General features: G+C 62.8%; 1 protein-coding gene across 2 annotated transcripts in view; it reads right to left on the minus strand.

Moving 5' to 3' along the window:
• Nucleotides 1–23,969, minus strand: part of DNAH17 (dynein axonemal heavy chain 17) — a gene marked incomplete at its 5' end in the record, with an annotated part of 91,969 nt that overhangs the window by 27,528 nt on the left and 40,472 nt on the right. Inside the window, 25 exons of one of the 2 annotated variants that reach the window (XM_080826459.1) lie at nucleotides 399–560; nucleotides 1,572–1,838; nucleotides 4,441–4,632; nucleotides 4,817–4,981; nucleotides 5,460–5,621; nucleotides 6,827–6,918; nucleotides 7,298–7,445; nucleotides 8,153–8,255; nucleotides 9,857–10,022; nucleotides 10,526–10,733; nucleotides 10,964–11,137; nucleotides 11,227–11,509; nucleotides 14,100–14,248; nucleotides 14,976–15,103; nucleotides 15,432–15,564; nucleotides 16,594–16,731; nucleotides 17,122–17,349; nucleotides 17,457–17,595; nucleotides 18,022–18,179; nucleotides 20,185–20,289; nucleotides 21,414–21,570; nucleotides 21,830–21,990; nucleotides 22,260–22,385; nucleotides 22,889–22,975; nucleotides 23,106–23,231. In XM_080826459.1, the coding sequence (XP_080682585.1) occupies nucleotides 399–560; nucleotides 1,572–1,838; nucleotides 4,441–4,632; nucleotides 4,817–4,981; nucleotides 5,460–5,621; nucleotides 6,827–6,918; nucleotides 7,298–7,445; nucleotides 8,153–8,255; nucleotides 9,857–10,022; nucleotides 10,526–10,733; nucleotides 10,964–11,137; nucleotides 11,227–11,509; nucleotides 14,100–14,248; nucleotides 14,976–15,103; nucleotides 15,432–15,564; nucleotides 16,594–16,731; nucleotides 17,122–17,349; nucleotides 17,457–17,595; nucleotides 18,022–18,179; nucleotides 20,185–20,289; nucleotides 21,414–21,570; nucleotides 21,830–21,990; nucleotides 22,260–22,385; nucleotides 22,889–22,975; nucleotides 23,106–23,231 (3,957 nt within the window). Of the gene's footprint in view, nucleotides 1–398; nucleotides 561–1,571; nucleotides 1,839–4,440; nucleotides 4,633–4,816; nucleotides 4,982–5,459; nucleotides 5,622–6,826; nucleotides 6,919–7,297; nucleotides 7,446–8,152; nucleotides 8,256–9,856; nucleotides 10,023–10,525; nucleotides 10,734–10,963; nucleotides 11,138–11,226; nucleotides 11,510–14,099; nucleotides 14,249–14,975; nucleotides 15,104–15,431; nucleotides 15,565–16,593; nucleotides 16,732–17,121; nucleotides 17,350–17,456; nucleotides 17,596–18,021; nucleotides 18,180–20,184; nucleotides 20,290–21,413; nucleotides 21,571–21,829; nucleotides 21,991–22,253; nucleotides 22,386–22,888; nucleotides 22,997–23,105; nucleotides 23,232–23,969 lie in introns of both variants that reach the window. The other variant, XM_080826458.1, reaches the window with a different exon arrangement.

Below are 23,969 nucleotides of genomic sequence, written 5' to 3' on the forward strand. Positions count from 1 at the left end.
TCCCAGCAGCCCTGATCAGGGGCTGTGTTTGAAGCCCGCCTTGCTCCGTCTGTTGGGACACGGTGTCGGCCGGGTCCGGGATGGGGCTGGGCAGAGGCCGCGGGGGCGGGGCACCCGCCCTGGTTGAGATGGGTGTCCCCGGCCGTGAAACCCACACCGAGCAGCTTGTCTTTGTTTACAGTTTTGTTCACTGTGTATTATTCAGATTAATTGTGATTTTTCAGTATTGCATTCAGACATCACTGGTCTTGGTTCCCGAGGTCACACCTGCCCCTCCCCCCTCTTAAATTTTGCACCAGGCCGGCTCACCTTCCCCTGGGCCCTGGAGGCAGAGGGGGTGGGGTCCCGCGACCCGCCTGTCCCCTCCCCTCCCCGGGGAACACCAGCTCGGAGCACACCTGAATGCCCTCGGTTTCCTTGAGGAAGCGCGCGCTCACGGACACCAGGGCGTCTTCCGGCCACTCGCGGAACCAGTCGATGGCCGTGCAGTTGACGACGGCAGGGAACTTCCTCGCCCGCACACGCAGGACGGAGCCCACAGGGGAGAAACACAGGATCACCTGGAGGCGGGACACACAGGAGCGGCTCGTGGGGACAGTGGTGCTGAGGGCCAGGCTCCCTCGGGCAGAGAGCTCCCGGCCGTCTGTTCCCACACGTCTGCGGAGCGCGCCCCGGCTCTGGGTTTCCGTCACAACCAGGGAATGTTCCGCTGACTCCACGGCCCTCTCGAGGCACGGGGGAGTCCAGAGGGCGCCAAGGCTTCTGACATGGGCCCCGCAGCGGGCGAAGAGAAAGGCGGGGGGAGGACAGAGTGGGCAGACGAGGCCCGAGGACGGGGAGGGGTACCGTCCCTTCGGCAGGGCCGGTTCCCAGGGACGCAGAGCCTCCTCCAGGCCCCCAAGAGGGGGACTCATCCCCAGACAGCCTGGGACTCACTCCCTGGGACCCCAGCTGCAGACGGTGCTCAGCGCACACGGGCCCGGGCGGCCCCTTGTGCCGGCCAGGTAACAGCCTCGGCCGCGCGGGCCCCTCCGTGTTCCGCAGCCCCTTCTTCCCGGGTGGAGAAGCCGGCTCGGTGGAAGCGGCCGTTCCACGGAGGAAGGGCCGGGCCCCGGAGGAGGAGCCGGGCACAGGGCGCACCCATCAGGGCCTCCTTCAGCCCCGGAACCGTAGCCACCGGTGGGACTGCGTAACCCAGACGGGGGAGCTGGAGAGGAAACGTGCTTTGTTGGCATCGAGCCGGGGCGATGGTCGCCAGCAGGTTCTAGAAGAGCTACGGGGGGTGGACCCTCCCAGGGGCAGCACCGTCGGCTGGGGGCAGCTGCGCCTACCGGACCCTGACGAGAAGGGAGAAGAGGACCCAGAGTGCCCTCAGTCTGATGGGGGTGCTGATGGGGGTGCCTGAAGGGGTAGTTGAGCCCAGTTTCCCTGAGAAGGAATGCGGAAGGCTGAGGCGTGCCCGCTCGTCTAGTCAACCTCGTGTGTGTAGGGTGTGCGGCCGGAGGACGGACGCGAGCCCCGTGCTGGGCCCAGGGACGGTCCCCGGATGCCGTGAGGACGGGGGTTCCTACCTTAAGCTGCTTGCGCACTTTCTCAACGAAGAATTTCCAGCACGCCTCCCGCGTGTCGGTCATGCCGAGGGCCTTCACCTGCGGCCGCATGGAGGAGATGATGTTCTCCACCTCGTCCTCCGCGAACAGCCCCGGGATCTCCCCCGAGGCCAGCAGGTCATTGATCAGCACCAGGAACTGCTCCTCGGCCACCTGCGAGTCTGTCATCAGGAACACGGAGGGGACGTTCTTCACCGCCGACTTCACGTACTGCGCGCTCAGGTCGACCTGGACCCAAGCAGGACACGGTCACAACGGTAAATCGTGCGTTAGGTCCGTTTCACCGAGAAAGAGGGAAAAAAACCACAAAACCTCGGAGACCCTAAAAGGGGTCTCTGCTCCGTGCAGTCCCTACGTGCGGCCTGTCCCGGCCCTAGCAGGCTTTAAAACAGCAGCTCACGGACGGCTGCGTGGTCGTGCCGGGAGGATACGGGATGCGTGAAGGAGAGCAGTAAAAAGGGAAAAAGGGAAGTGCGGCACACCGCGGCTCGGAGAGCGGCCGTTCTCCAGGACGCGCCCGCGTACACGCGCCGCACACAGGTGTGTACGCAGAACGTCTGGCGTGGCCGTCCCAGGAGTGACGCGCCCATGCAGGGCTTGACGACTTGCTCTCTGGGATGTCTGGGTTTTCCGTAAGCCCCGTGGGCCATGTTTGTTTTCCCCTTGCCCACCCCGTATCCCCACCTTCCTGGGCTGCGGGCCGTCTGGTGTCTCCACCTCCCACCTCCCAGCACCTCCCAACCCCCAACATGTCCTTCCTTTCCCCCCGACTCCTTAGACACCCCCATACGCGGAGCAGCGTTCGTGCCCCGCGTTCCTCCTGGCGCTTGTGACCCGGCCGCCCTCGGCCCCCAGCGCGGTTCCGTCCCATCCTTGTTTCCTGCCTGGCGGGGCTGGAGGGGACGCCACCCTGTTGGTCACTGTCAGCTCGGCTGCAGCGGGCAGGTCCCTTCCCCACTCCCCACACCACCTGCTTGAGAAGGAAGAGGTTGGGGATCACTGGCATCTGGGTGAGTCTGGGGTCGGCAGTGATGGGGGTGGGGCACAAGCTCCCGTTTCTGGCCAGGAGGTCCCCAGAGCTGCTTGTTAGATGGGGGAAAGTGCAGGGTGCTGGGCCCCAGCCAGGCCCGCCTCCCACTCCCTCCTGCGCGGGCAGAGCCCTCAGGCCACCCCTAGACTCCAGCCTCTCCCACCCCCCTCGCTATACTCTCCTGTCCCAGCCTTCATGGGGTCACTGGGTTTTTCCACTTCTCCCTACTGGTCCTCAAGCCACCCTCCACTTGGTTCTGGGATCTCCCAGGTCCTGGTCCTCTCTGCTCAACCACGTGACGGCCCCTCGTTTCCTGGGGACCAAATCCCGGATTTTCCCCGCGGCTCGCAGGGTCCCTCGAGGGCGGTTCCTGACCCCTTCCTGCCGCGTCCCTAACCTCCAGCGGGCGCCCACAGCTTATGCGGCGGACTGGATAACAAGGTCACGTCCCCTGACAGCGCGGCGCGAGGCCCGCCGGCCCGCCGTGCCTCCTTCCTTCCTTCTCAGCCCACACCCGCCGCTCCATCAAGGACAGGGAATGGTCAGCACAAAACGGCTCCGTGGGGGACTGAGGACCGGCCTTGGCGTGGCTCTTCTATGAGCAGAATAACACCACTCAGACTCGACGCTCACCACCGGCCCTAGAGTGACGAGCCGGGAACAGCATGTGCGCAGGGACAGAGCATAGGGCAGGACGCAGTCGTAACAGTAACCCGACGCGATCTGGTTAGTAGACGAGAAACTTCCCAGCCGAGAAAACCCCGTGAGACGATACTGCTCAGGTGTGAGGGTCCCAGTTGGCCTTGAGTGCCCGCGGGATATCAGTGAGAATGATGCTGGTCGGCTTAGCTGGCCGATCCCGGCCAGGAGGCCGCGTCTGGGAGAACCCCCACGTAGCGAGACCTTTCCCTTAAGGCAGGGACTTAAAAAACGCATTGGCTAGTCCTGTGTTAGGAAGAGCAGAATCCTCTGGGCACGATGACACCCAGAAGACAGATACTGATCTGGAGGCCGTGGTCCCCAGCTCAGCCCACCTGGGTGCTGGCAGGCCGTCGTCCCCACTGTCCTTCCCGGGGCCTCCGCCAGCAGACCACCTGCTCTGCAGAGGACCCGGGACGCTGTGCTCTGGTGGGGCTCCAGATCACCCCGCCCAAGCTGCCCGCCCACGATGGGGAGGGTCCCGCCGACTCTGGCACCGTCATGGCCCGCAGCAGCGCCCCGGGCCCTGATGCAGAGAGACGGGCCCGTGGAATATGGTCGAATCAATCCCCGCTCCGATCTGAAATGCTACGGTGATTTGTTCTGGGCTAATCATGTTTGACGAGCACACAGTTCCCTGACAGAGCAAATTTTCGGGAAAAAAAAAAAATCAATAAAAAGCCTTGGCGGCATACCTTGGGGACGGGAGACCTGTTTACACTAATGTTTATTTAATTAATTCAAAAAGCAGCCTTCCCGAATCCAAGTTTGTCATTAGAGACCCAGTAACAGCCCTGAATTATTTAATCGGGCCAACGGGGCATGGCACGGAACCGCCCCGGGACCGGGGGCTGGAACCGGGGCCTTCGCTTTTGTCCGGGCTGTCTCTGCAGACTCGCGCCCAGCGGGAACGAACACCACACATCCTCTCGCCTTTGCCACCTGGGCGTGGGCACTGGCCAACGTGTGTCCTGGCCCTTCCTTTGTATGAGGACCCCGCGGTGATGTGCACTTTTGGAGTGCAGGACACGCGAGTGGTGAGATTTCGGCACCCCACCCCACCCCCCAGCCAAGGGCAGCTTGTCGAAAGCCGCAGCTCACCTTGAGGTCTGGGATCCCGTAGCCCTTCTTGAGGGTGATCTGGAACACCTCCAGCGCGCTGATGTAGGCGGCCAGGCGCGAGAGGCTCTGCTTGCCGCTGCCGCCCACGCCCACCAGCAGGGCGTTCCCGCGGGGCAGCTCCAGGATGCGGCTGATCCGGCAGATGTGAGCCACCGCGTCTTCGAACAGCACCTGCGGAGGCCAGAGAGAAGCCTCGGCTCCCCTCCCGTGGCACAGACCCTCCTCCCAGCCCCGGCCGTGCTGGCGGCGAGTCACGGGGCCCCAGAGCGCCAGGAAGGTGTTCCTAATGAGACAGGACGGGAGACCTGGGTCCCGCTCAGCCCGTCGCCCGGGCTGTCAGCTCAGCACTACTCACCAAGTTCATGGCTGCGTTGACTTCGTTGTAACTGTCTAGGACGTCCACCAGGAGCTTGTTCAGATGAGCGACGTTGGTTACCGGGAGGTATTTGGGTTCACCGATCCCATGAGAAAAGTGGCAGAAGAGATTTGGTTTGGCAAAAAGGAGCTCGTCGCCGAGATCCTAGAGGTAAGTGGGAGGCACATCTGTTGCTGGCCACCATGGGCACACAGGTCGTTAGTGGCAGCCCTGGCACACTTTGGGCCCAGGATGCCGGGCCAAGTCTTCATGGGCCCACTGGAGGTTGGGCTCTGCTACCAGCAGTCCCAGGTGGGACGGTCCCGTGCCCATCGCATCAGGAGGAAGACAGGAATCTGCCAAGAGAGCCCGGGACACACCAGCAGAGCACATGGACCCACCCAGCCCTTTCTCTACCCCAGATGGACGGATGGAGGCCGTCACCTCCTGACCTACTGCGGGGTCAGTCCCTTCTCCCTCAGACCCACACTCACGCAACAGTCATTTACTGGGACTCAGTGTGGACCTTCCCATCCTCCCGTGGGGGCCCTTCCAAGAGGACTGGCCTTATCGTTGACCCCAGGTACTCTGTCCTCTGGGAGCCTCTCCGGGCTCATCAGAGGGACTCGGTGGCTCAACTCACATCAAAGAACTTCTTGGTGGAAGCGATGGTGACCCTGCGCAGCGTTTCCTGGTCTTTCTCGTCAACCATTTTGTCTCCGTACACTCTCTCAGCTTCGTGCAGCCAGAGGCGGACCAGGTCGAGCGGTGTTCTCAGGATCTCCAGTGTGGAGAACAAGATTCCCTGCCCCAGACACAGGTGGTCAGCGACTTCAGCTGCACTACGAAGGGCAGCCAAGGGCTGTTCAAGAGGGTGGCCACTTGCCCAGACAGTGATCTGCCAAGCCAAGGAAGCCGCCGACGGCCAAGCCCATGCACATCCTGGAGGCTGGAGGGGGCGTCATGGGGAGGGGCGTGGGGGAGGGGGCTCTCATGAGACAGAACCAAGGGCTTCCTTCTCTAAGGGGGAGGATAGCGGAGAAGGGACAAGGGAGTGTGACCACGGCAGGGAGCCAGACTCTCAGAGGACCCAGAGCAATGGGTTCCAAGCTACGGTGCCGCAGCGAGCCTGTCTATGTCCAGTCCTGTCTCAGCCTGTACTGAGCAAGTGCCCCGGACATGTTCAGTGGGTTCTTATGGAGGGTCTGCCATTTTCCAGGCCCTCTCTGGGGCTCTGGGCTCACAGCCACAAGGTAGGCCCCGCCTTCATGGAGCCCAGATTCTAGTGGGAGATGCAAGCAGGCAAAGGTAATTATGCACTGGGACGTGGGCTGTGCATGACATAAACCGGGGCAATGAGACAGCATAGGGATGAGGAGGGGCCTCTAGAGGGCATGACATTTGAGGTGAGCATGCCTTAACCTCCTGGAGTCGTAGACCCCCCCTTCTGTAACATGGGGGTGTAGGAGCATGTGACATGTATTTTGGAGGAGAATATGGGTGTATATGTGGCCAAACCTGGTGCCTGGCTCGGACTAAATAGTAAATAAGAGAAAACATCATTGCTGTCATCACCATCACCATCACCATTGCCGTCTTCGCCATCACCATCATCATCATCATCATCACCATCACCACCACCACCACCATCACTATCACCATCAAAGCCACCACCACCATCATCATCACCACCATCATCGCCACCACCACCATCACCATCACCATCACCACCACCACCACCATCACCACTACCACCATCATCGCCACCACCACCATCACCACCACCACCATCACCACCATCATCGCCACCATCATCGCGGCCACCACCATCACCGTCATCACCATCACTGTCGTCATCATCACCACCGTCACCGCCATCACTACTGCAGTCCTCATCACCATCACGGTCATCAGTCCATACATCACTTTGCTTTCCTTCCTGAGAGCAGCAGGAGAGGAGAGCCCCTGTGGATCAGGGATGTGGCCATAACAGGGCTATAAGAGCAGTACCTGGAAAATATTGGAGAGATCCCTGAGGTTGAAGACATAGTGAAACTTAATGGCCGTGGGAAGGAATGTTGCCGTGACTTTCTGGTGCAGGGCTGTTACAGGAAAGAGACGTCAATCCTTAGGTGCTCTTAATGGCCTCAGGAAGTACAGAGCTTGGGGACGGTCTCGAGAGCAAATGTACAATGAAATAGTGACAACGGAAGGAGGAAATCTACGCAGCTGATGGGGGAGGGGGGAGGTTTGCTGCTCTGCTGAGTGTAAATCCTTTGTATGCGCTGAATTTCCTAACCCCCGCCTTCCCCTCAAGCAGTCGGATTTCACAATATCTCCTGCTGAAACACAGCCTCGTTTAAAAGCATTGATTTGAAAGTATGAATAAATTATTGGCCGGGGGAGTGTATGAAGAAGCCATTGGGCCCACAGAGCCGCCGGCTGTGTCCGCAGGCGGGGGGCTGCGGCTGGCCAGCTTACCCAGGGCCGAGGCCACCAGCTGGCCGCTCATCCTCTGAACCGCCATGGGGACCGAGCGGAAGGCCAGGTGCTGGGCCAGGATCGTGCTGTAGATGGTGGTGAGGGCCTCCTGGCCCGGGAAGCTCACGGCAAACACGCAGAAGTGGCGCTGCCCAGAACAAGACGAACCCCATCAGGCCGCCCGCGGGGCCCAGCCTGTGGCTGGGGCTGCCTTCTTGGGGGTGGGGGGCAGGCCCCGCCCACGGCCCCGAGGGACGTGTGGGCGTGGTCAGAACAGACAGGTGTCCTCCTTGTGCTAAAACCCCATCAAGTAACAATTGTGTCCCAAACCGCCAGATCCACACAGCACGCTCTCCGGCCACATTCTGGCGGAGGCGAGAGAGTGTCTCGGGGCCCAGGCCTGGTGTTCTATTCTCGGTCCCCGTCTGCTTGATCCTTTAGCGGGGAGGTCCTGCCGGGGTGGGGTCGCAGAGGCGATCCAGGATATCCTGTGGAGTCTGAGTTTCAGACGCACAACAAGTCATTGTTTTCGGTACCGGGGTGTCCCGGACACCGGACCGGACATGCTTATCCCAGCCGAATGTTTGTTGTTGATCTGAAATTCACATTTGACAGGACGCCCGTACTTGTACTTGCTAACTCGGGCAGCCCTGTGGGGTCCTGGGGGGGGGGGCTGGCTCCCATCTCGCTGCCCCGGGGAGCCCCCTGACGCAGGCATGCCGCAAGGTGAGGGGGTTCTCCGGAGAGCGTCGGCCCGCAGCCCTGACAGCACCCCGAATCAATGCTTTTATTTTCTTGTGCCAAAGTATGCCTCCAGCCCAGAGCGGCCGGCCAACCAGCGTGATATCTGCCTACCTGGAGCCTGGGATCGATGGTGAAGGAGCCAGAGGTGGGGTTCATGCAGGCCACGTACTGGCAGTTATGGATGTCCTTTAGCGTCAGCTTCTGCCTGTCGTACCTGCGCGGGGGAGGCGGGAGCCGCGTCGTGCCGCCAGCCTGGGGGAGCCCTCCCCGGGTGCCCCCGCCCGCCCCCGGTCATTTCTGGCATATCGCTTAGAGGTGCAATGGCCAATGTTGCTTCATGGTCTCAAGAAAAGTTTGAAATGGGCGGCATCGTAGTGGCTCAGGGTGCGGGCGTGAGGTCGGATCCCAGCTCTGCAGCCTTGGGTGGGGGGAGGGCCGGGCAAGGCGGCCACGGCCCAGGCCCCTGGGTCACGATGAGGAGCGACCGAGCTAATGCACTGAGACACACTTAGGACCCCTGAATAGGGCCAGTGCTCAGCAGATGTCTGCCCCCTTGTCCTTACGTCCTGGGGGACCAGGATCATCACGTAGGCTGGGTATTTCCTTGATGGCATGTGCAGGGACTCAGAGGCATTTCAAGATCATAAAGTATTTCCCTGCACTTCAGACCCACGGGGGATCCCCCCACTGTGTGTTTTCTTCTGCTGGGAGCTGTTGCCTGTTCTTGTCGGCTCCTAGGAATTCCTGGCCCACTCTGGACGCCGACCCGCCGTCAGTCTCAGACACGGCAAGTCCTCTTCCCCGTTCCTCTGACCCCGGTTACGTTTGTGCGTGCGGGGGCTTGTGAGCGTGTGTGAGTGGGGGGCCTCAGGTGGCTGGGCTGTCCTGAGTCTCCTCGAGCGGGGCCAATCCCACACCACGTTCAGTGCCTGCTTGGGGCCGGACCCCTTCGTCTGGCTCGGTCACATCCCCTAGGGAGTGGTCCTTGACACCCTGTCCCCATGTCCCTGCCCCTGCCTCCCTGCTGACCTTCCCGGCTTCCTACTGCCCCTGAGCTCAGCATGGTGGAACGGGACAAGGCAAGCGATGGGCGCAGGGGGCCTTGACCCTGTGAACCCCTCTCTGCCTCTAGTTCTTGGCAACAAAGGGGTGGGCTTCGTGCCTCCGTGGTCTGATTTCCAATGGGAGTTCTTGGGTTCCTTCGGTCCCCAAACCCCCAGGTTTGGCCTGGGCCACTGGCCAGGTCATTAGAGGACCGTTGTGTCAAGACACATGTAGGTTAACCAAACCGAATGTTGTTCTGGTCTTTCCAAACCGCAGCTGTAAACAGGCCATGCGTGGCTCTCTGCTGCCCGCGGGAGAAGGCTTCTGGGGCCAGCATGAGTCTTGAGTCTTGAGTCTTGAGTCTTGAGTCTCTCTCTCTGGCTCACACTCCAGCCACGCTGGGTCCTCCTCGGGCCATGTTTCCTCCCCTGGGCCTCTGTGTGTGGCATTTGCTCTGCCCGGGATGCCGTCCCTCCAGAGTCCATCCCACGGCCAGTCCTGACGTTGCCTCGAGCTCTCAGGAGCAGGGCGGCCTCCCCAGGCCTGTTGCCTGTCCGACTGCACCTCTTTGTCTCCTCCGCCAGACGGACCCTTGATGGGGAGGGACCTGTCTGTCCTCCCTCCGTGGGTGCCCTTGGCCATGGCTGCCAGCCCGGGGCCTAGCTGATGGGTGAAGGGGAGACCTGATACATCCTCCAGCCCTGAGGGCCCCCCCCCGTTGTCTGTGTCGCGGTCCCGCTCCCTGCCCGGACCCCCTCCCCGCCCACTCACCAGTGCCCGTGGTCCATGTGCTGCCGAATGAGTGTGTGGGGGGCCACCGTCCCGTACTTGTCAACCTCGGGCATGTTCATGTCGTCAATGAAGTAGATCAGCTTCTTGGTGCCTGGGGGGCCATAGTTCCTCCCGGATTTCTTCTCCAGTGGCTTCTCGAGAACCGCTAGAGAAAGGAGCCGGTCGGCTGTCACTGTCCCTGCTACATCCTGCTGGGAGGTCCCGCTGGGCCCAGGGTCCCCAGCACCGGAGACTGTGGCCAAGGGAGTGGCCCTGGAGGGGGCACCGGGGAGGGGACCCTCGACTTTCATCACCCCCAGGAGCAAAGGAGCCGTGGGCATGGAGGGGCCAAGGTCAAGGCGGCAGGAACCTTCCAGCTGGACAACCTCGGGGCCACCCAGACCGGTTGTGGCAGAGGCTCCTGTGGGACCTGCCCAGGAGCTCCTACTCCCCCCTACTCTGTGGCTCACCGCCAGCAGAGGGGCTTTGGCAAGGGAAGAGGACCCCGGCCAGTCCCTGGGTCTTCGGTGAGAAGGGGTCATGGGGAATGTGGGGGCCGGGGGCCAGCCACGTGGGATGAGCATGACCGGGGGTGTCCAGACTGGGCTGTAGGGACCCACCGTGGGCCTTGCCCCCCACCCTGCACCCCTGCCCCGGCCGCGCCCCCACCCTGCAGCATGGCGGAGGTGGTGTAGAAGTTGAAGGGCACGGCCTGCACCAGGTAGTCATCGGTGTTGAGGCTGTCCAGCTTGTCCCCCAGCAGCACGGACTTGCCCGTGCCCGCGTTCCCCACCAGCATCAACGGCCACGACTTCTCCATGAGCAGGTCCATGAAGTAGCGGATTCGGATGGTCTCTGTGGTGTGCACCAGAGAGGCCTGGGGCAGGGGGCGGGAGGACCGCAGGGGAAGGAGGAGCCGTGAGCCTCAGATGCACGGCGCCTCCGATGTCCCCCTTCCAACTCATCTAGGGACCCGACCGGTTTGTTGTGTCTCCGGTTTGCGCAGGAGGTCCTGCTGGGGAAGCGTTTGCGTTTGGTCGCCCGTCGCCAAGCAGGAGTCCTGCCCCGAAGTTGCCCGTCAATAGTCACCTGTCCGGGGCAAGTCACCTGCAGTGGGACGTCCGGGTCCAGCTCAAAGGCAGGCACCTTGTCTGTCCACGGCAGGAACTTTTTCGTGTCCGGATCTATGTAGTAGTCAAAGATCGTCCCCTGCGAGGGGAACTTGATCGTTTTAAATTCGTTGACCCACCATTTGCTGAACTCCACCCGATAGTCCACAAGCTGTCGAAGAACGAGAACCAAGCAAGGCCCAGCTCGGGGCGGCCGGGACCTCTCGCGGGCGGCGGGCTCCCGCGCGGCCGGCCGCTCACCTGGTCCTGGAACATGGCCCCCCCGAACGCCCAGAAGCAGGCAAACACGAAGTAGAGCTCATACAGCTCCTTGGGGGAGTCGGGTGGCGCGTTCTTCTCCGTGAGGAGGCACTCGAGCAGGTACAGGATCATCTGGGTGACCGTGATCTCGGGAATGGGCGTGATCTTCTTGAACCCGAGCCGCAGCTTGTCCAGGCACGTGGGCAGGTACTTGTCGAAGAGGATCATCAGGTTGGCCTTCTCTGACTGTACCTTGCGCCTCTCGATCCAGCTGCTCACCACCCTGGGGCAGACGGGGAGGCGCTGGGTGCTGGGACCACCCTGTTGGGTCTGCCCGGCCTCCCTCCCCTGGCTGAACACCCTTGGTGTCTCTACGTGGTTCCGGCGCGCCTGCCTGGTGATGGGGCCAGACGTAGAGCTCATGAGACCCTGACAAGTGTGTGGGGCTGGGGAGGATGGGCTCTTTCTCTGGCATTCTAGCTATGGGGGTGCTGTAAGCTTAGGACAACTGGGAACCACCTTTTGCTCCCCCAAATGAAGTCAATACTGAGAGCAGAGCTGGACATAGGGGAAGAGAAAGATCTCATGACATCATCTGAGTGGGAAGGAGAGGGAAGGGAGAGAAAAGGAGAGGAACAGGGACCTCATTACATCCTCTGAATTCCTGGATCCAGCCATGCCTGAAGCTGTCTTGGTGAACTGAGCCAATTCTTTTTTTTTTTTTTTTCTTTAGCTAGTTTGAGTTGAATTTGCCACATTCCGTGGGAGAGCCCAAACTAATGCAACAGGCCGTCCGTGAGCAGCCGCGTCGCACTGTCTGGTGCCCACCTGCCTCTGGGGTGGGCTGCCCAGAAGGGGCCCACCATAAGGGTGAGGACACAGACTCTGGGGCCTGCTGCCTGGGCCCGAGTCACTCCACTGTGGCCAACCGCGGCTTGGGCGAGTTCCTCAACACGTCATCTCTAAGTGCGAGGGACAACAGAGACCCCCATTTCGAAGGACCACCTGGGCTGATATATTGACCAGGGAGCCTGGCCCACCACGAGTGCTGCACGAGTGCCTGCTAAAAGCATAAGTAGGGTCTGGCTGCCTCGTGGGTCAGCGAGTGTGTCATTTCCAGGACAGCCCGAGCAGTAGCAGGAAGCTGGGGTCGGCACCCGCGGTCCCGAGGACAAGCCTCTCTGTGAGCGAGCTCCCGCCTTGGACGGCCCATCCTTACCGTGCTCACTCAGAACCGAGAACCGGAGCTGAAACCTCTGCCGCGTCGCCCCCAGCACGGTCCCCAGTCACAGAGCCATCCTTTCCCCAGTTCGCGTCCGCGGGCAAAGCGCGGTAACCCCGTGCCCGGACAGTTAGGACCCAACTCCGGAGACGGCGGGTCTCCAGAATGGAGCCTGGCCGCGAGTCGGTGCGCACGCCGCCGCGTTTGCCCTCCCACCTGAAGGTGTTTATGTCGAGTGAGAAGCGTTGCCTTGGTTAGAGTCATCCGCGCGTGCAGACGGGCACCCGGCTCTGATGGGAAGTGCAGGCCCAGGGAGACCCACGCGCGTGGGAGGCGCAGCCGGCCTGGCTCCTGCCCAGCCCCCAGAGGCAGCCTCGCTTCACTTCCCGCTCCGGGATGTGCCCCGCAGTCTCCTGGCCTCCAGTCACTGCCGCCCCTGGGGGAGAGCTGCCTTTCTCCCGGGGGCCCCGGGCCGATCCCCTACCCTCTCCACTTCTCTCCTCCTCGTCCCCAAAGGCCTGCTCGCTTCTTCCCCTGGGCCCCCCAAGAGCTGCTCCTGGTGCAAGGCTTCCCTCCACGCTCTCTCCTTCTGGCCCCACGGGGAACCCCCCAGGCGCCCCACGATCCCTCCTCCCTCCCTGTGTCCGCAGCTCCTGCCTCGCCTGCCCACCCCGAGAACCCTCACGTGTGGGGTCGTGGGCAGAACGGCGGCTCCCAAAGGACAGGCCCACCGGGACTGGGAGATTGTAACCTTGTTTGGAAAAGGGTCTTTGCAGACAGACGTAGTCAAGGTAAGGATCTCAAAATGAGACTGTCCCACATTAGGGTGGGCCCCAGTCTGACGACTGTCCCTTCAAGACGACGGGACTGAGGGAAAACCTCGAGAGACAGGAAAGTGGCCGTGGAGAGACGGATGCAGGGATCGGGGGAGCCACCCGGAAGCCAGGGGTGGCCCGGGACACGCTCTCCCTCGGGGCCTCTGGGAGGAACCAGCCCTGCCCACAGACTGTCGACTTCGGGCCCCCAGAATCAATGCCACATCTTCAGTTTCTTAAGATTTCAAACACTTCTCACACCTCCCCTTCCCCTCTGCCCCCAGGGGCCACCCGTGGTCCAGCATGGGCTGCTGTCCTCTTCACACCAGAACGGGTCTCCGTGCAGCCCTGCAGGCCGGTCCACGCCGGCCCTTTCCCACCAACAGCATCTTCAGGCTTCGCGCTCCATCCACGAACACCTGATGGCTGCCCAGACCCTGCGACCGCCTGCTCTCGCCCCCCTGCACCCGCTGCCCCGTGCCCCCCACCCCATTCAGGTTGGTTCTCGCCTGGCAGAGTCCCCGCAGTCTTCGTCCTCCTGGAAAACCCCCTTTCCCGCCAGGTGTCCACCCGAACTCCACCTCCTCTTGGACCCGGACCCTCCCCGCCCACCCCGGGGTCCCAGCACGCGGTGCCACGCAGTTGCCACCATGCCTCACGCCCCACAGTCCCCTGGCTGTCTCGCACCCTCTGGCTGCGGGGACCCGATGCGCGGGGAAAGCCGCGCGGTATTCCCTGGGCGACAGCGCAGGCCTGCACGCACGGGTGACTCCGAAATGCCCCCAGCCTCGTCCTCCTCCGCCAGTTTGGAACGGGAAGACGAAAACCCCACTCACGGGTTCCAGCCCAGATCCGCGGGGTTGATGTAAAGAATGCCGGCTCTGGAGACGGTGGCGGGGGTGGCCGTCCTCAGGTGGCTAATCTCGAACACCAGCCTCATGGTGCGGTTCAGGGGGATCCGCTCGTTGCTGGCCAGCGTGAGGACCTGGAAAGGGAGGCAGCCTGTGGGTTCCCAGGGGCAGACGTGCGTCGTCCGGATGGGCCGTCACATGGACATCTCGGAATGATGAGAAGGAAGGCTGGGACCCGTGCCCTGTGCCCGCCACCAACCAGCTCCCCCCAGCTCGGCCTTCCCCAGACATCCCTGAGCCCTGTCGCTCGGCCGCCCCCGCCCACCCCAGGACACCACTCCCTGGGGTGGGCGCCATGTCTGACGTCACTAGGATCTTGTTTGCTTTCTGAAACCACGATCCCACCCCTCCTGGGGATTCCTGAGCTCCCTCTTCCAGCCAATTGAGAATCACTTCCTCAAGCTGCTTCTAGATCCTTCTGAAGACTGTTTCTGCCTTCCAAGGTATGAGATGTCCTGCCATGTTATGTCACATGCCAGTGAAGCCAGAATGTTCTCCGTATCTGCACCCCTCCCCCACGCTGATCCCAAACACGTCTCAGACGGGATGCTCCTCCCTTCCCAGGTCCTGTCCCACGAGGAACACATCTGGGGACTGGGAACTTTCCCTCGTTGATGACCTTCTAAGCGGGGTTCCAGGCAGACCCTCACCCTTCCGGTTCCAGTCTCGGGCAGGTTCTGTCCGTTGTATGTAGTGGGTGGGATGTGCGGCCCTGCCCATGAGCTCCCTGCCCTAGCCTGGGCCCCCGGACCATCGCTGTGGCTTTGGGGCTCAGCTCTGGAGTCCAGGAGCCCCTCGAACCTTGTTGTCATCCATGACGGTGTTGAGAGACTCAATCCACATCGGGTCTATGTCCCCGTCCAGGACAATCCACTTGGGGCCATCGTGGCTGATGTTGGCCAGGTCCCGCATTATGGTGGAGAAAAGGCCTGTGGGCGAGAAGGGCTGGTGTGAGCGAGCAGGGCTGGTGTGAGCAGGGCTGGTGTGAGTGAGCAGGGCTGGTGTGAGCGAGCAGGGCTGGTGTGAGCAGGGCTGGTGTGAGGGAGCAGGGCTGGTGTGAGCAGGGCTGGTGTGAGGGAGCAGGGCTGGTGTGAGCAGGGCTGGTGTGAGGGAGCAGGGCTGGTGTGAGCAGGGCTGGTGTGAGGGAGCAGGGCTGGTGTGAGCAGGGCTGGTGTGAACGAGCAGGGCTGGTGTGAGCTTGGGACACCTGCTTGGGACCCGCCCTCACTCAGCCCACCCTGCCCCAGCCCCTGTCACCGTCTTTCCACTCCCTGGTGGCGGGGTTGATGATGCCGAACAGCTCATCGCAGGTGACAGCCTTGGGGTCCAGGTCCACGGCCACCGGCTTCCTCTTCATGTTCTGATAGGTCTTGTTAAGAGACTTGAGGACCTGGGCATGGGGGTGCATTGGTCACCGGGGGCTCGGGGGCCACAGCTCCTGCGCCCACACCCAGGGAGACCACATCCCCAGCTCCCGGGGACTGGACGCGGCCTGAGCAGAATTCCTGCTCTGGGTCTCTCTGCATCGCTGACACACTGGTGAGTTTGGAGCCCCCGACTGACTGAGGCAGGTTCCCCAGGGAGGGGAGTGCACGGCTACCGGCCGTCTGTGGACGGAGGAGCCCTGCGTGCCCGGAGACCAGGCTAAGATCAGGAAAAATTCACCGCAGTTTCCTGATGGTAAAGGCAATTCTGTGCCCACTGAGAGAACCCGAAGGGAAGGAAACGACCCATGATTCCTTGACTCCGAGGAAAGGGTTTCTAAGGACACTGGAGAATGTTTCATGCGTACACGTGTGTGTGCACACCTGAGAATACAGACACACGGACATACTCCTTTTAGAAGATTGGGTTCATACAGTTTCTGCCTTTTTAAACAATTACATGCTGTGAGCACCCCCGTGTTATTAGTCTTCGGAAATGATCTTGACTAAGAACACGGTGGTCCGTCCTGTGGGCTCCCAGCTCAACCCTGGCTGGCTTAGACTCTCCCGACGTCGCAGCTCACAGTAGCAGTGGCCCCCCACCCCGCTTCTCCTCACGCCCAGGCTGGTGCAGGGGGTCAGGTGGGGACAGGAGGGCAGGGTGGAGAGCTGGCGCAGGGGGCTGGTGGGGACAGGAGAGTGGGGGTCTGGCGCAGGGGTCAGGTGGGGACAGGAGGTTGGGGGGCTGACACGGGGGGACAGGAGGGCGGGGTGGGGGGCTGGCCGTGGAGGGCCAGGCGGCTGCTGTCCAGGGGAAGGAGCAGGAAGAGGGGAGAGCCCTGGAGAAGGGCCGCATCCCTGGGACCGGGGCCTTCTCACCACTCCCTGCTCCCCGGGGTGTGGGCAGGTGACAGAGGCCGAGCCTCCAGCAGCTACGGGGCCTTCGGCCTTCGGCCTTCGGGGAGGGCGGAGGTGTGGACGGGAGTGGGGCGTGCCTGAGATTTGCCACTGCCCGCGTTCCCGATGACGAACACCGAGTGGCGCACTTGGAGCAGCTCCTCGAGCTGCACGACCTTCAGCACGAAGCTGTCCTCTGCCTGCAGCCTGAGCTCCACGATGCTCTGCTTGATGATCTGGGAGGGGCACACGGGAGGGCACTGGGCACGGGCACGAGGACCGGTGGTCCTGCCGGGGGTGGGGGGCGGCGGCAGGGGGCTTCGTAGGAGACGCCGTGGGGAACGGTGGCCCGCTGTCGTGGCTGTGTCGCGTCTGCGCAGGGGATGGGTTTGCCCGAAGCCCCCCCCAACCCCCACTCCCCACCCCCTGTTTCCTCCTGAGACCCGTCCCCCCAGCATCCAAAGAGGTGCTGGCCGGGGCTGGAAGGAGGTCTGTGGCTTCTGGGTGTTTCTCCCGGCGGGGGAGCCGCGCCGCGTGACTACCACCAGCTCCCCGACACGGCCACCTGCCCGGGGCTGCCCCAACCACCGAGGCGCCATCTGACCCAAGGGCCCAGCAGCATCTACCTTTTCAAAATTCAGGTCCCGCTTCCGAGGCACGTCCAGGGCAGGGAAAAGGTCCCCGATGAGCCCCATGAACACGGGCAGGTCGTCGGTCACGATCTTGGGGATGTTGAAGTCCCTCAGCGCCCTCATAAGCACCTGGTCCTCGGCCCGGCTGGGGTCGCCCCTCTTCAGGGAACCGGCCACCACCAGCACAGACTTGATGGCTCGCAAGCCCCAGTCGTAATGATCCTGGGGAGGGGGCCTGGTTAGGGACAGCTGGGGCCAGAGCCGGCCTGCCACGGGGGGGGCGCACCGAAGGCCCCCTCCCCCACTGCCCCGCAGCCCCGGACACACACCTGCTTTGACAGGAGCTCTTTGCACAAGGTATAGAGCGTGATGAACTTCCTGGCCAGCAGGCGGGCGTCCAGGAAGCCCTCGGCCACCAGCATGATCTCACATATCAGTTCAAAGTCGGGGACGACCATGGCGCAGGGCCTGGGGGAGATCAGCGGGGTCTGCCTCAGGCTTCCCCCACTTCTTCCCACAGTCCCGCCTCTCATCAGCTGGGCGCACACCTCTCGTGCCAGGAAGCCCACGGCATCAGGATTCTGGGGGCCCAGGGCCAGGCTTTCAGCACGCCCGCCCCCTCCCCCCTTCCCCTGCTCCTCCTGTGCCCTCTACCCTCTGCCTGGGCTGATGCCGAGCCCTACACCTGCTCTACCGACTCGTCTCTGAACCCGGCCTTCCACGGGCACGGGCCCTCCGTCCCCAGGAAGGCAGAGCGGGAAGCTTGCTGTACACGCTTTAAGGAGGCCCCGTTTGCTAGATCCCCTAAACTCAGGAACCTCGTCCCCTGGCCCCCCGCCTCGCTCCCCGCTCGCTCTATCTTCGGGCCCCCTCTGCCCTCCTCTGCGCACACACCTGAATAAGGCCTTTAGGTTCTCGGGCAGCTCGGTGCGTCCTGCGTACCCCGGGTTCATGGTGATGAAAATGCCCACGGTGGGGATGAGACTGATCATCTCTCCCAGGAAATTGAACGTTTTCTTCTTGGCCCGAATTGCATCTTGAACACATTTTACCTAAACAGTTGGCACAGAGTGTCAGTGTGGGGTGACCAGCCTCCACGGACCCCATCTCCACTGGCGCTGAAGCCTGTGGCCACATGCTTGCAGAGGACACTCCTGGTCTCGCTTCCTTTTTAGGTAAATTTTGAGACAGTGTAGACTCCCACACAGTTTTAAGAACTAAGGCAGGGGGACATGCTCCTGGGCCCCTGCGCGCCCCTCCCCAGCGTTCCCCTCCCCAGGAGCACCTTGCATGACCACGGGGCAGGGTCACGGCTGGGACCTGGGCACTGCCGTCCCCATGAGGACCCCCTCATGTCCCCTTCTACAGTCATACCCACCTCCCCTGCCCCCACCCTCCCCGTGACCCCCCCAACCACTGGTCTGCTCCCAATTCCCCTGACTCTGCTGGTTGGTGAGTGCTGCCCTGCGGGCTGTGCAGCACGTCTCGGGGGCTGGGCTCCCGTGTCCCCCTGCAGAACGCAGCCCCTCCCCCAGCCCCGCGGCAGGGCGGCTTCCCCAGGGAGTGGTGTCGCCGGCGGACTCCTCGGGAGCAGTCCTCAGCAGCCAGCCCCGTGGCACACGGTCTGAGAACCCGGCACTGGCAGAATCCTAAATCTCAGGGCTCACTAGCCGGGGGTGTGTGGGGGGGGTGGTGGTGGGGGGGACCCTCCGCTCCTGCTGAACCCCTGCAAGCCTGCGCGCCACCACTGGAGGGCGCCCGACGATCGAGGTTAAAACCCTCCAACTGCCGGCGGCGCCTTCAGCGTCTCCACCTTTTCAGCCAAGCTCCGGCTTGCTTGGCCCTGGGGCCTGGCCTCTCTCCCCGGCTGGTCCGCGGGGCGCCAGGCTCCCCTGGGGCAGGGCTGGTGGCCGGGTGGGGGCACCCCTTAGCTTCTTCGCTGCCTCCCCTCCGTGCAAAGCCTCGCCCAGCATCCTGGCCCGGTTCTGGGTGGTCACGTGGTGGGGTCCATGTACCGACTTTGGGGGTGGGGCACTCTGGGGCTGTACCCGTGGGGGCCGGGGAGCCCCCGAGGCCGCGGCCTTGGTTCTCTCCTGCCCTGGCCTCCAGCCCAGGGCTCAGGGACAGCTCCGTGGCGGGAGGCTAAAGGTGTGGTGGACACCGGTCTCCCACATCACGTCTAATCCTGCCCGCGAGTCTGTGTCCGCGAAACCACCGTACAGGGTCGGGAGGGGCTGAAATCACGGCCAAGCTCAGAGCGGGGAGTCCAGTGAGTAACCGGGTTGTGGGTCCTGCGTGGCGGGGGCCGGTTTCAGCTCGGCCCCTCCCGCCCTGGTCTGCAGCCTCCCGTGTGGGTCGGGGGCGCCGGCTGCGGGGAGCTGGTCTCTGCTTCTCCGTCTACTGCACGGGGGGGAGGAGGGGTCCCAGCCCCTGCACCGGCCGCACCCCCGGGCCCTTTTGGAATATCCACGTGGATTCTGGACCTCGAGCTTAGCCTTGGCCCCCTCGAGCGAGCCCTGTGGCTCTCACCACCAGTGCACATAGGATCCGAGGGTTCGTGTACAACCTGGGAACGTTCCTCCAGACGCGTGGGCCGTGCCGGCACAGAGCTGTCCCCCGTCTGAGAATCCGGCTCCCACCGCCTCCCAGCCTCCCCACCCTTCGTGCCCGAAGCTCATGGGCGTATTTCCTCCCTCCCTTCCTTCTGTCCCCTCCTCCTCCCTGTCCTTCTCCCGGCACCGCTGTCTAAGACATCCTTCGCGGACACCTGTAACCTCTGTCCTTATCCTCCGAGCACAATTAATTATACCTTCATGTGTCGCCGGTTACATCTAGGCTGCCCTGTCCAATTCTTCCGTGTGCCCGCCGGGAGTTCAGGCCCCTGAAGGACAGGGCCGGGTCTCCCACCTCTAGGCCACACCCCCCTGCATGGCACGGCGCACTGGGGACGGGCAAGGAAGGTCATAGGCCCGAGCGGAGTGTCTGGTGTGAGGGTTGGCAGGTGAGCTGGCGAGCCCCAGCTCCGCCGTGACCCACAGACCACGGGCGGGACCCTACCTGCACAGCGATCACAGACAAGACCTCCACTGAGATCCGGTTAAACTCATCGAAGCAGCCCCACGCCCCAGTCTGAGCCAGGCCCTTGTAGATGTTTCCACAGGACTAGGAAGGGGGAGATGAGGGAGAGGGAGAGACTCAGAGGGCCGCCCACGTCCTGCCAGGAGCTCCACACCTGCCCCTTCCTCTGGGTCACAGTCCTGACTGAGGGTCAGGCCGGGGAGCTCTGGGGCCTGGGGGAGGCCAGCAGGCCAGCCCCCACTCCTCAGGAGGGGTCCAGGCGTGGAGGGCTGGCTGCCAGCAAGAGCCCAGCCTTGTCCTTTGACCTCCCTGGGGTGGGCGCTTCCCTAGCGCCCCACCTGGACGGCTCAGGTAAGTGCAATTGTAGCCTGGCAGTTTTTTTCTTGCACCCAAGGGAGGGGGCTTCTCTCTCAGATGGGAGGTGGGCGCGCGTGTCAGATTTCCTTCTAGATGTTTGTGTCCCTCCAGGCCTCCCTGGGTGGTGAGGATTCTTCAGGGTCTCCGTGTGGGATTCGAGGTGAGTATTAAATGCTCCTGGGATGCTTTTCTGAAATCCAGAGGCTGGAGGGGTCTGTGGCCTTGATGGGAGAGGGCGGCCTCAAGCTCAGGAGAGTTGGCCTTGGGGCTCACATACGGGTGGGGAGGGGAGGGGACTCCTGCGGGCCCAGGCTCCTGACGCCAGGCCCACCGCATCCCTCTCACAGAGGTGGCCCTGCTGGGCCTCCAGGAGGCTCTGCTCTCCCGTGGGGCCCGTGGAGATCCGACAACGTGCTGCGCAGTCTCCAGGGACCGCTGTCCCCTGGCTGTCCCCTGGCTCCCCTCCTCAGCCTGCCCGGACTCGCTTTTACCCCAAAGTCCCACGCTGAATGACAACAGAAGCACTCACTCTGTCAGGAGCCCTCAGCTGCCCAGGGAGAGCTTGGAAGGGAGGCTGGGAGGAGGCGACCTCCCAGGGTGGGACTTTGGGCCTGGGTTTGTTGACCCTAGGAGCCCCCTCTGGACATGTTTGCCACCCCCAAAGGGCCCCACTGGCAGGGACATGGCCGCCCAGCTGGACCACAGGGCAGGGACCGTCAGCAGACCAGGAGGCCGGTACCGCCTCCCCCGGGTTTGGCCCGCAGTGTCCAGGCACCTAGAACGCACGTGGGGCCCAGGAGATGCGGTGTGTGGTCCCCAAGGGGCCTCTGGCCCCCAGGCTCGGAGCCCACCTTGTAGTCCATTTGCTCCGAGCAGTTGAAGACGTACACCATGGTGCCCAGGGCCCTGCCCAGATCTTTGGTTGTCTCTGTCTTGCCGGTCCCGGCAGGGCCAGCAGGGGCCCCGCCCATGATCAGGTGCAGGGACTGGGTCAAGGTTATGTAGCATCTGCAATGGACCACATGCGCTGACTCCCGGCCGCCCCCTTCCCTTTCACAGTCGTATCCGCTCACCGCGTCTAGGTGACACCCGCCCGCTCGGCTCCGGGGGGGCACCCCCACTTTGCAGGCCCTCAGAGAGGTCGAGCAACTCCCCTGGAACCGCACAGCTCGCACTGACGGCCCCCGAGGCTGGCTGTCTGGCCGGCGGCAGGGGTGAGTCTGGACACGGTCCCCCCCACCCCTGCTAAGGCAGCTGGCACGCCCACCTGTCCGTGAGCGGGGTGATGACCAGCCGCGGCGTGTTACCCAGGTACTCGTAGGAGTACTGGATTTGGGCGTCACAGATGTTGGCAAAGCAGTGCTTCTTCTCCTCGTCCCAGCGATGCCGCAGCTGCGACTGCCACGTGAAGGCCTGGGAGCTCTCCACCTGCAGGAGGAGCGGGAGCGTGGGGGTCCGCCCGCCCGGGAAGGCCCCCAATCCTCCCCCAGGACGCTCGTCCACCCCAGGGCCGCCCCCAGCGAGTCCTGCCGAGGAGCGGCCCTTTCTACCGATGCCTCCTCTGACGGCTCCCCGGGGGCAGCGGGGAGGGCTGGCTGGTGCCAGGAGGAGAGCCGCCTCCCCGGGGAAGAGGCACTAGCGGGGGCTGGAGCCCCTGAACACCAGATCCCAACCCGGTCCCGCTCCCGTGCCTTGGCCGTGATCATTTTGGCAACCACGTCCCGCGCGTGCACGTCGATAGTACAGATGGTCATGACCTTCATCCTGTCGCCTGCGCTGAGGTTTCCGATGAGCAGGGTGATGAGCGCGTTCAGCTGACTGATCTGCGGGGACAAAGGCCCCTGGGCTGGGACACTGCGTGTGGCCTGCCCATCACGCTCCGCCCCCGCCCCCGTGGGTCCCCTGGGGGCTCACGGCTGGGGAGGGAAGACCACCGTCCTCTTAGTGACAAAAACGAAGCACAGAAAAAGCTCTTGATGTCCCCCAGCTGGGGGTGGGGTGAGCTGCATGGGGATGCCACGGAGCCCCTGAGAAGGACGTCGTGGGGGCAAGTCTAACACCGCGGGGAGATGGTGGATACTAGGTACAAACGAGGCTTCTAGAGCCGTGCAGTCTCTATGGTATTGCCATATAAGCCCATGATATGTGCACAAATTGAGGAGTTGCTGATTTCTAGACCAAAAAGAAAAGAAAACTGTGAATTTCCAATTGTGTATTTCCATTTTCTACCCTTGGGCAGAACCACTGGGTGGGAGGTGCATGGAGGGCCAAGGTTTGGCCGCTTTTGACCGACCAGCAGCAGGGGCAGGGCTTCGACCGACCGCACCTGCTTCTTGTTGTAATCCTTGATGGCGCTCTCGTAGCCTTCCTCCAGCCTCGCGAAGGCCAGGCCCACCTCGGTGGTCCACCAGATCTGCGTGCACGTGAGCGCGATCTGCAGGCAGACGGTGAGCGACACTCCCGGTACAGTGGCCCCTGCCAGTGTGGAGGCCAATGCCGGGGGCCGCGCCCCCACCCGAACCTCCCCCCCGCGCCCCGAGGACCTGGGCCGGGTAATCGAAGATCCACTGCTCCCTCGGCTTTTCCTCGTAGGTCACCACGGCCTCTGGGATCTCGTGCCGCAGAGTGGCACACATGCGGTCCAGAACTCGGTTCAGCCACACTTCCACCTGGGGACGGGGGACACACTGACCGGGCAGGCCCTGCGGGCTGTGGGTCCAAACACTTGCTTTGTTGTTCAGAAAAGAACTGGGCCGTTTGCCACAACTGTCATCCCCGGGGTGGAAAAGTCGAGGGTTTTGCAGAGCAGTGAGAACGACCCACTTAACAGATATGGTTGGGAAGCCCAGGGGTGTCCGTCCCCCGTACGACTTGTTGCACTGGCCGTTCACATGCACACGCTATTGCTAGGCGGACCAGGGAGGGGATCCAGAGAAAATTCTAGAAGGCAGGCTATGTCTGAGCTCCTGCAGTGCTGCTGATGTTGGGAGATGTTGTTGTCCTCCCAAGTTCCCAGTGGGTTCTGGCTGCTCCTCCAGGGCCTGGTCTCAGGGTCCAAGATGGTCACACAGGACAAAACTACTTTATTTTATTTGCAGACAAGCCTTCTTTGTATTTAAAATACAAACCCTCCACTAGCCACCACCATGCGGGGGGGAGACCCAAACAGGGCCGTCGGCTTCGTTTGCCTCCTGAACTGTAAACACGGTGCCGCGGTTGTGTCCACAAGAAGCTGAGCGCAGGGAGCGGGTCCAAGCCCGCTGTGATGACGGGGTCTTGCCAGGCCCCCCACAAGCCCGTCTGTGCAGAGAAAACCCACCGGAGCTCCAGGCCCACGTTTCTGAAGCTCCAGTTTTCTTGTTTCTTGCATGAGATGGTCTTCTTTTTCCCCCAAGCTGATTTCTCTC

This window comes from Martes martes (assembly GCF_963455335.1).
Source record: "Martes martes genome assembly, chromosome: 16".
NCBI lineage: Eukaryota > Metazoa > Chordata > Mammalia > Carnivora > Mustelidae > Martes > Martes martes.